Source organism: Lycorma delicatula, chromosome 1 (assembly GCF_047948215.1).
Source record: "Lycorma delicatula isolate Av1 chromosome 1, ASM4794821v1, whole genome shotgun sequence".
Classification (NCBI taxonomy): domain Eukaryota; kingdom Metazoa; phylum Arthropoda; class Insecta; order Hemiptera; family Fulgoridae; genus Lycorma; species Lycorma delicatula.
The window spans coordinates 115,191,052-115,202,405 of NC_134455.1; the positions used below are offsets into that span (position 1 = coordinate 115,191,052).

The window sequence follows — 11,354 nt, forward strand, 5'->3', positions numbered from 1 at the left end:
GTTACGTCTTGAGGAAAAAGAAGTGCTATTAAAGCAAGCTTCTAACGATAATGAAGCTTTGAGAAAACAATTACAACACCTTGAAACTCTGCTTATGGAATCAGAAAATATTCAGAAAAATTATGAAGTATGTACTTTTCTACTTTACTTATTTATTTGTTGCATGTTTGATGACTGTTTTATAAACAGTAGTTTTTTCATTGTGAATGAATAACGTTTTGTTTTTATATAAGTAATGAACAGTATATTTCAAATCTTATAGTAATTAATCATTAATCTCTTATTGTTGTGGTTGCTATTTCTGACTAGTATTATCTGTAGTGACTTCTATATTTGTGATTGTCATTAAATTAGTTTCCACCTTTCAAATAAAATTACTATAATCTTTAATATTAGTTAACTCAACTCCTCAATAAGTATTGTGAAGCACATTTTCATGTGGTCCAAAAAATGTTAAGCCAACATTTTTTGCTGTTATATCATAGCTCAGTGGTTCCCAAGCTTTTTCGATTCTGTGCTCTTGCTGAATCCAGATTTTACCAAAGTGGCCTGCATCAAATTCTAGCAACTTTGCAAAATAGCCAATAATTTTTTACAAAGATTAAATAAAAATGATAAAACACATTTTAGATTACAAATAAACTGTAATTGAACGAATTTAGCTAGATTAGATGGATTAGTCCATCTAAAATTAGGGTTAAGCCCTAATAGATTGATTGTGGCACATATTCTCAAATCATGGAATTAACTGTACACAACTATCCTCATTTCCTTGTCATCAGTGATTTTTGTCCAGTGCTTAAATTTTTTTACAGCACCTGCTGAAAGCCATCTTCACAGAAATTAGAATTTACCAAAGGAATTAAAATTCTCTGAGCTTTACCAATTAGGAGTGGTGAATATTCATTCATCTTTTACTGATATTCAAAATTCAGTTAATTCCATGCTGCTAAATTTTTTTTTTAATGTATTGTCACAAGACAGATCAGATTATTTTCTTCTACAGCAGTAAATTCAGATACACTAATGATATTGAGTAGATCTTGTGACTCCATGGACATTTATAGATTTATAACTTAAAAATATTTTATAATTTTAAAAATATTTCTTCTTCTTAAGTAATACCTGGAGAAAAATTACTTATTGGAGGTCAAAAATTGTTGCAACAAGTGGAATCATTCCTTTCCTCTGTTTTCAGTGATTTTCTTCATAGCTTTAGTGTTTGTAATAAAAGCTAAAATCTTTTCAATTGGCTTTAAAATGTTCAATCTTTCCCTGCAGGGTGAGATTCAAGGCATTCAGTTTTTTAAATGTTACATAAATATGCTAGTCTTAACCAAAACAATCTTCATTTACAAAATATGAGGTATACTTGTTTTTTCTTCCTGTTTAAGAAAAATATACTTTTGTTATCAGAGTTCAAACATATGAGACAATACATTACCATAAGAAAGCCAGTGTGAAGTGGTGCTGTAGGTACAACAAATACATATGTTTGGATCCCATATCCTCCAGTAGTTTTTTGAAAAACCTTGCCTTTAATGGGCTAGCTTTTATGAAGTTTACTTCATTCACTTCATATTCTAAGATCTGGTTCAATTTGAATTTACATATTTTGATGAGAGTGCTTCTGTGTAAATAATGTAGGGGGTAATAGTGCTTCAGGACATTTACTTCACATATAATATATCTATTTGAACATATAACCTACACAATCAGTATAGATACCGATGCATGTAGTTGACTCCAAATTATTTTTGGATACAAAAAGTATCCAAAAATAAATTTGTAAAGTATCAAGGATCTTAGATTCTTGATACTTTACAATTACAAAAGTATCAAGGATCAAGTATCAAGTAAAACAAGACTTAACCTTTGGGTAGTAGTGATACTTTTACAGAAGTTTGTCATCTCTAAACTACACATAACAAATCAAGTGAGCATTATTATTATTATTATTATTATATCTGTGGTCTCACCAGCTGCAAGCTAAGCTCCCTTCCCTTTTAATTTTTAATTAAATGATTGAGGTGTCCTCCACTATGAGCTGTATTCTGCAGCTGATTGCATTATTGAAGAAAGGCAAATTTGAAAGTACTTTCCCAGCAGACTCGTTGATCATAATGTTCATCATATTTATAGTACCCAGGAGAAAGAGTTCTTTTGCGATTGTATGAGACTTCTTAAATTTGTGTTTCTATTGCTACCTTGTAAGATTGTAAGACTCTAGCAAAGCATCGGTATTAATTGATGCCTGCTTATAAAAACTACCGTTCTATTGATTTAACTCTTAGCTTTTTTTAGCCACAAGATTTACTTACTACTTCTAAATTACTGGAATTACTGGTTTCTAAATGACATTTCAACTTACTTTTAGCTTGCTTTCTGATGCTAAAACTTACAGAACACATTTCATCATTGACTTTGTCAACATAAAACCAAAAACAAATAGCTGTCATATTTTCGATTTTATGCTTCTTCACACTCTTTGTCACTGGTTGAAGGTGTTTCTTCATTTCACTCTCACTTAGCATCTCACTTTCCCTCTTCGCTTTACTTATTGCTGTTAAGTATAAACTGATTCATTTTTAAAAATGTGTATGACAAAAATACTCTCATACTACAAAATACAAAAATACTAGTGAAGTGGTTGTATGATATCATGGGTAGGATACTTTTAACTTGGATTTAAACCCATTCTGTCGCCTTTCCCCTGATTGGATGGTTACTAACCTTATGATACATCGTCAAAAGTAATTTTAGACTATTTATTTGTCTTCATAATCATTATATAATTGTTTTAATTTTGATTTGTAATCAGTGTAATTTTATTTTGCTAATTCCAAAATTATAATAGATAACCAATATAAAAACAGAATTATATGTATTAGTTTACCAAATACTACTTTAAACAAAGTTACCTTAAAAACATGTAAACTAGTTTTATGGAACAGATGTTCATGTTAGTCCAGTAAAATTAAGCAATAAGAAAGAGAAATGCACTTCAGTGATCGATATGTTTGTGCCTGTCAGTTATTTTTTTAAACGCTCTCTCTGAGCAAACTAAAAAAGAATGTCATTTTCTGAGACGGGTGTGTGATTTATTGAAGCTCTTGTAACTGAAATGTTTTTCCCTGGGCAAAAGACAATCCTCACTTTTTTGAGGAAAATTGAACACCATTCACCTTGGTCCTTATCTTTTTGATGGCACAGTTAACACAGTTATCTGAGAATAATCGATGAGTGGTTGCTTCCAAAATGAATGGCAAATGGGATTGCTGACATCATTACATTTCAGCAAGACTATGCTCCAGAGCAATTTGCTTTGAATGTCCGTAGATGTCTCAATGAAATTTTTTCTGAACGGACAGGACATGGGTATTAAGCTCCATTGCCTTGACCAGCAAGAAGTTCTGATCTCACCACATCTAACAATGCACTCTGAAGTCTGAAAATGCTCGTCAAAAATGAGCAGCTTCAAGACCCCTGATATGCTGATATGCCCCTGATATGCTGTTGCAGATGAGCAACTGAACATGGAGGCACACAAACATTTTAGATCCTTAGAAGGTAAGCTGCACCTATCTTAATAATTTCATAACCAGCATAAAGGAACTTCCTGCCACCCTGTAATTATTGACTGCTTAATATTGGTTTCTATTAACATTAGGTAGTTCTCAACATGGAACCAATTTCTGAATATCCTCTTTAGAAGATGACACCTTTGAGCAGCCAGTATGAAGATAATTCTCACTTATTAGTTACTATAAATTTCATGCGAACAGTTCTTGAACGTTGTGGGAACGTAAACCATCTCTTCTTATACATTTTTCTGTTAACAGTTTTCACCAAATTAACAATAAATGGTCACACACTTTGTGCCTCATCATGTGTATTTTCTTGTTCTTTATTGAATAGTATAATAATTCCATTTCTCACTGCATTTTCATAAAAAATTTCATTATGTCAATAAATCTTTACGGTTTCACGTTTCTTATATTCAGAAAATGGAAACCAAACTATATTTTGTAGCTGCCAAATCCTTTGTTTGAAACATTTAAAAACAGTAAAACATAAAATAAAAATAGGTTTTCCCATACTGTAGCCTGTAGTGGACATTTTATAAGTTGTGCAGTTGCTCTTGCAGTCAAATTTGGAAACTGGTTATTACTTTCGGAGACAATTTTATAATTTTCTTTTCTATATTACGCTACCTCTTTTCCAGTTTGATTTTGTGTTTTAATAAAAATTTTTACTTTCATTGCCTTTTATATTACTATTATTTTTTTTGTATTTTCTTCATTGATGTCAGTTCTAATTTATTCACAATTTTCCAGGTTTTCTAGATCATCTTTCTGACGTTGCCTCAATATTCATATTGATTTTAATTTAATTTATTTACTTTATGGTTTTTTGTTTTTTTACATTAAATCATCAGTTTGAAAGTTGAAATATAGTCCTAATTTCACTTTTAAAGTTAAATTTTTTTTGTTAAAATCACCAAAAATATATAACATATCAAGCTTTGTGCTTGAGCGTGGAATTTGGAAATGGAATTTTGTAGCATATGACTAATGCTATGCCTGACAGTGATTCAATCCCAGTACCTCTGGATGAAAAGCAGAGACGTTACCACTCTGTCACAGGCTGAGATTGGCGTTATTTTAAAAACTTATCCTACCAAGTTCTACCAAATAAACTTTATTCATAATTTTCAATACTGTAGTTATGATTACTTTAACATTTTATCATCTTAGTCTTTCTACATCCCACTTCTTTGCTCTCATCTTTATCTTTAGTTAATGGTTTAGGAAAATATCACATATCAGTTGTATATGTCACATCTACTCATAGTTTAATGAAAATTTGTTGACTTGAAAACTAACAATTATTTTTTTCAGCATGAGAAACAGGCTACTGAAAATTTGAAGAAAGAGCTAAATGAGCTTGAAAGTCTTTACTCTTGTAACCAGTTAACTGTTTCTGAACTCAATGAAAAAAATTCTATACTTATGGTAAATTTAGAAGAAGTTAAGCACGAGCTGACTCTTAATATTTGCAAATTAGATGAAATAAACAAAGTTGTATCTGACAATAAAAAAGAAATAGTAAATTTGAACACAGAATCGTTATCAAAAGATAAAACAATTGAGGAGCTAAACTTATTGGTGAAGGAATATAATGACCTTCAATGTGCTCATAGCAATTGTAATGAAATTAAAGAAGCTGCAGATTCTCTTAGAAATGATTTCTGCAGACTTGAAGAGACTAGAAATGTGTATGTATTTATATTATTTTAAACAGTAATTACAACGCTTTAATGTAGTGAAAGTTAGATTCGAAGATTAAGCAACTATCATAACCCTCAGCCCCTTCAATTGCCATACCACAGATTTATGAAAGTTAATCTGTAGTGAAATTTTTCATGTGTTTTGTCACTGTATTACCTCCTATTATGGTTTTAATGTGCATGATAAAAATTCCTGATATTATGTGTATAACTTAGTTTAATTAACTAATTACCTTTATGTTGGTGTACAGTATCAAACGCTTTAAAAAATTGTTTAGAATTTGTGTATATTAATTGTAAAGTTGTTCCTAATAGAGTTTTAGCATGAGTAGCATACAATAGTTGTAATTATTCGGGTAGAAATTATTCAGGCAAGACTATTAAAATGATTAATTAACAATGTGTATGTAGAATATGAATGGTGCAATTTCTTGAATATTACTAAAGAAAAACTTTTTAAAAAGCATATTATAATGCATACCATTACAATTTTAATAGATTGCAAAATTGGAAAATAGCATATATTATTCTGATTAAAAAGTAATAATATGAGTAGTAAATGAATATAAAATTATCAGTTTTTCTGTTATTTTTCTTTTAATATAATTTTGTTCACTACTTATGTTTGCTGATGGTGATTGTGATAGAAGAAAAATGATGTAGATTAATTAAGAGAAATTTAAAATGAGTATGAAACCAAATTGTAGACCTTACTGAGTGTAGTCTGTTATTTTTTGATTATTTTTTTTATTCATTGCATAATATAGTTAATTTGGTAAAAATGTTATTTTGTTAAACAATTTTTGGTGTAAATTGAATGTTAGAACATTTGAACAATTTTGGAGGATGCTTTTTGCAGTAAGTCGTTTATTTTTCTTTAAATAAGTAAAACAAAGTGTAATCTTTTAATTTTTATATTTTACTGTTAATTTAAAAAAAATTAAAACCATTGGTATTTTTCACTTACAGAAGTATGTACCTACTATGTTTTACTATGTTTTCTTTTTTTTAAATTGTTTAAAATTGTATATTTGTGAACAGGTTAAGAAATGAAAATGAAATGTTGAAAAATGATAAAACTAAATTACAATTATCTTATGAAAAAGCTTCTAATGAACTTAAAAATTTGGCCAGTAAAATGGTTGAAAGAGAAAAAGAGTTAAAGACATACTTTGAAAAACAGTTGGCCGACATCAAAGAAAATTCGGTATGTTTTGTCATTTGTTTTTCATTATTATATCAGTAACCCCAAATTAATTTGTCAGGTTATACAAAAAAATAAAACTGCTGCAAAATTTTTCTTTTGAACTAGGTACCTATTTAAAGATTACCAAGTTGCTGATAGTTGTCTTTTAATTTAGTGCCTATATCTATAGGTAAGATTTGCATAAAATTTTATTTTGTAGTTTTTAGTGTAATTTTTATTATGATTGTTTTTTATGTGAGGAAAAATTAATACATATTAAAAATATTCTTGTTAGACATTCTTATGAGAACATATTTATTTACATTGGTGAGTTAAATTTTAAAATTAAAAATCAATTGTTAAAAAATATTTTTTTTCATTTAGAAGTTTCATCATGTGTGGTTCCACATTAGTAAATTGCTTTCAAGGCCACAGTCATAACTAGCCAGCATGCAGGAAGAAGCTGACAGATGAACAGATTAAAATCGACTGGGTTCTCTGCCGTGTGTACACCCAAGAGCTAGGTATTTTTGGTGTTGGAGGGTGGAGCACGGAGCACATCGTGTCACACTGGTTGGGCCCAGGTAGGACTGGTTTATGCTTTACATGTGGGAAACTGGGTCATAGGTGGGAGCAATGCATGAAGACAGTGCATTGTGCACTGTGTGGCACAGAGGGCCACTATGCCTGAGTGTTGGATAGCAAAATGAAGTTTGCGAAGATCTTGCATCTCAACACCACCTGCAATGGGCACTGAATTGCCACCTGTGGTGGTCAGCGGGGGAGCAAGGGGGGTGATGGACAACCCACTGTGGAGCTGCCGTCTGCCTGTGCTTATGTGGGTGGGCAGTGTGATGAGGCTCAGGGACTCCACAACTCCTGCGCAAAAAAAGACAGTCCTGGCGGGGTTCCCCCTTCTTGGGTGTCCCTGTTATAGAGGCAATTGTAAATACACTATCCTGGTTTTTGGGGTGGGGCCTGAGAACGACATAGTTGGGCCTGGTTACCTTACTCTGCAGGTTAGAGGCAGACTGAACTGTCAAGTCGGAAACATTGCTGGTAGATGAGAGGCCTGTTTGAGTGTTTGGACACTCCCCTGGGCTGCGTTATACTTAATTGTGGATCCGGCCCAGCGGAGAGGGGGGTATAAAAAAATTGCTTTAAAGACATTTTACCAATGATGAAAAGCCCATTCCTGAGTTTGTTGTAGAGGAGATTTTTTTCAAGATGAGATTAAATTTTCATATTCACTTCGACACAGGAGCAAAACATGTGTCTATACTTCAGATATAAATTGTAATGTTTAATCAAAGTTTTTTGATGAGTTTGTTATGAATCTAAAGTGGAAATGTAGTTATAAATTTTTCATGAAATGAAGACAGCCTCCTTGAAATAATCATAGTTATTGTCTGGGAAATACTCCTTCAATGGAATTCTTAGATCACGTAAATGAGTCTTCATGTTATACAACAAGGAGGCAGAAGTGTATTCTCAGGTCAAATTTTTTCCTCGATTAGAAGTTAAAGTAAACTATTTGAAAGTGTAAAAATAAACTATTTTAAGTATAAATTTAAAGAGTTTTTAGGCTGACCTCAAATCATTAAAAATCACTTCACTGTACTTGTCTTGCATGATTTTTTCCTCTCGATTGAAATGAATCTTGATAAGTGAACCAAATTATAAGTTCAGTGTGAATCACAACATGCTTGTTAGGATTAAAGAACAGGTCTTCTTTAAAACAGCCCATCATTGGAGAAGTGATAGAAGCAGTGTCATTTACAAGAAGATTTGAGCAGAACATATCACTCTTATTACTTAATTTGTTGGTTTGCTGTATTTAGGTATGTTAGTACATTTGGCTCAGTGGAAAAGACAACAGGAATCCCTTATTCTCCTTTGTATTATGGCATGGAATGGTTATTATTCTTGAGTGCCTATAGAATCTTTTAGAAGGACCTGTGCCGCTTTGTTGGCTAACCTCGACTAAAGTTGAATATACAAATTATATATGTTACTCTCCAACATTGGAGGCGATTAATCAAATTCACCGCATTTATAAAAAAATTGAATCAAATTTTCAGCTTTTTATAAATTGAAAGGGCCAATCAGATATACAGAATATGTTAACTGCATGGATGAACAATAACAATACAAATAAATAGTCAGATGGTTTGGCCTTTGTTCAATCAGTACATGCTGAATGCACTTGCAGCAATGTTATGATGACCTTATGAGATGATATTCCATTAATAATATAATGTTTATTGTAATTGGTTGTACTGTAGTGTCTACACATTAATGAACATAATAGATTATTGCAGTTTAGTAGTAATTGATACTGTCAAAGTTTTAACCCACTGAAGCACCATACATACATGGATGTGAAACTGGAAGTATAAGTAAATTTTAGATTAGTTTTTGATTTGCTTAAGTTAATGATATAGTCTAAATGCTCAATAAAAAAGCTCCCAGATGTTAATATGTTTTTTGAAAAGAAGTTCATACAATCTTGTAGTATCTAAGAAGAATATTCATTTAGGGTGAAAACAGATCAAGGGATACTGGAAGTCTGTCATGATATTATGGTAGTTTGCCTTGTTTGGAACAGGGAGTAGAATATGCAGAGACTTTGTAATTTAGCCATAATTTTGATAGGCAAACATTTTTTGTTCCATCTGTTCTTTGTTTACCGTAGATTAAATGAAACTTTTATTTATCAATGAAAGTTTTCCTAGTCAGAGGAATATGGCTGGTTTCCAACAATTGTTGATACTGTTGCATAATCTAAGAGGGATGTTCATGTCAATCCGGGACTTTTGTTAGAGTGCAATGGAAATACTTGCGCATTCTGTTAGCTGTATATGTAAGGTACAAGTGTCACCTATTACTGCATGGCGCGCTGGTGTGAAGCATCTTAAACAACAACACTCTGTCATAAAGAACATGACGTCCATTGTAGTGAATGGATATGTGGAATAGCACATTGTAATGAAATTTCTCTTGAATGAAGGCATAAAACCTGGTGAGTTTTATTCGTGAGGCCTTGCACAGTGTGGTGATGAAACTCTAGTCACAGTAAAACATCTATGACTATTCCAGTCGAGATGGTTCAGAGCCACCAAAGTTCAGTTTTTTGGGATAAAAATGGCATCATTCACGTTGATTTACTATCCTGTGGAGTCATATTAACAGTGAGTACTACTACTGTTAAGTTAAAGATATGTGTGCATTGTTCTCAAGAAAAAACAGCCTGATGCAATCACTAAAGGCATTCTGTTTCTGCAGGATATTGCACGATCGCATGCAGCCCACTGCAAGACATACATGCTACAAGATCTTGGTTAGGAGTTATTGCTACACCCCTCATCAGTCCAGACCTCACTGTCAGTGATTTTCACCTGTTTGGGCTCATGGAATTGTTCCTGGGAGGCCAGCATTTCAATAGCAATGATGAGATGAAGCTAGACAAGTCCTATCTTGGTTTTGACATAACATAAAATTTTTCTACACTGAGTATCCAGGCACTATTGAAATGGTGGGATAAATGTAGAAATGCAGGGGATTACATTAAGAAAAGTATTTTTTACTATCATAAGTGTGTTCTATATTTATTAAAAATTAATAGTCCTGGATTGACCTGAATGTCCCTTGTATCTTAATTGTTTCCTTAAAAAATTTCATACACTGCATTTGAATGATTTGTCTAGATTGTGACTGATTTGTGACTAGACAATTGTGTCTAAGCACATTTATTGCAATAGTTATAAAAAAAACTTGATGATCAAATGATCAAATGTTTTTTTTAAAAGTTTGTTAACTAACTGCACCATTTAAATTTTAACATACAGGTTCTCCTGGGTTTTGCCCTTCCATTGTTTGCTAGTCTATAGTTAACTACACCTATGTTTATGTGACTAGACAATTGTGTCTAAGCACATTTATTGCAATAGTTATAAAAAAAACTTGATGATCAAATGATCAAATGTTTTTTTTAAAAGTTTGTTAACTAACTGCACCATTTAAATTTTAACATACAGGTTCTCCTGGGTTTTGCCCTTCCATTGTTTGCTAGTCTATAGTTAACTACACCTATGTTTATCAAACCTATTTTAACTTTTTGTAATATTAACAAATTTACTATGTCATGTTGTGAACAAGGAGTTGAAGCTACTTGAAATTCCTAAAATAACCTGCCCAAGATATCATGGAGACTTTCAGATTGTCATGGTTTTGTATAATTCTATTTCATAAGTAATTTTTTAAAGTTTGTCTTTTGTGTAAAAACAAACTTATTGTTTCTTTAATGAATTTGTATTTGTTAATTTCATCTTTATATAATGACTTTTTTTTTGTTACAGCAGGAGCAATTCACCACAACAGAATTTGAAAATTTAAAACTACAGGTCTGTGATTTAAAAAAATTACAGACCTCTAATCAGAGAGTCATTTCTGAACTAAATGAAAAAAACTCTTCCCTTATAAAAGATTCAGAACAACTAAAATTGGCATTATCACTTAGTTTTAAAAATATAACAAATTTAGAGAAAACTGTGTGTGATTATGATATTGAACTGAAAAATTTAAATAATCACTTGTTATCAAAGGATAAAGCAATTGAAGAGTTGAGGAAATCAGAAAGAGAGTTCCAGAGTGAACGTTATAACTGTACTGAAATTAGGATTGCTTCAGAATCTCTCAAAGAAGATTACTCTAGACTTGAAGAGCGTATAAATTTGTATGTATTTTTGATACTTTTTTCAGTAAATGATTACAAAGTATTATTTTTACAGCTGTTACAGCCCTTCTTATAAAGGAAAATTTTATACTTATATATATTTATTTTACTTTAACAGAATAACTCCTTTAACAGAATTAAAC

At 31.5% G+C, this 11,354-nt stretch overlaps 1 protein-coding gene across 1 annotated transcript in view; it reads left to right on the forward strand.

Annotated features, from left to right (window-relative positions):
- The window catches only part of LOC142317605 (uncharacterized), a 44,331-nt gene extending 33,280 nt beyond the window's left edge, over positions 1-11,051 (forward strand). Inside the window, exons 11-16 of the mRNA XM_075354161.1 lie at positions 1-127; positions 4,902-5,015; positions 5,175-5,278; positions 6,332-6,497; positions 10,835-10,981; positions 11,019-11,051. The exon at positions 1-127 is cut by the window's left edge and continues 2 nt beyond it. Coding sequence (XP_075210276.1) covers positions 1-127; positions 4,902-5,015; positions 5,175-5,278; positions 6,332-6,497; positions 10,835-10,981; positions 11,019-11,051 — 691 coding nt within the window. The remainder of the gene's footprint in view (positions 128-4,901; positions 5,016-5,174; positions 5,279-6,331; positions 6,498-10,834; positions 10,982-11,018) is intronic.
- The last annotated feature ends 303 nt before the right edge of the window (positions 11,052-11,354 follow it).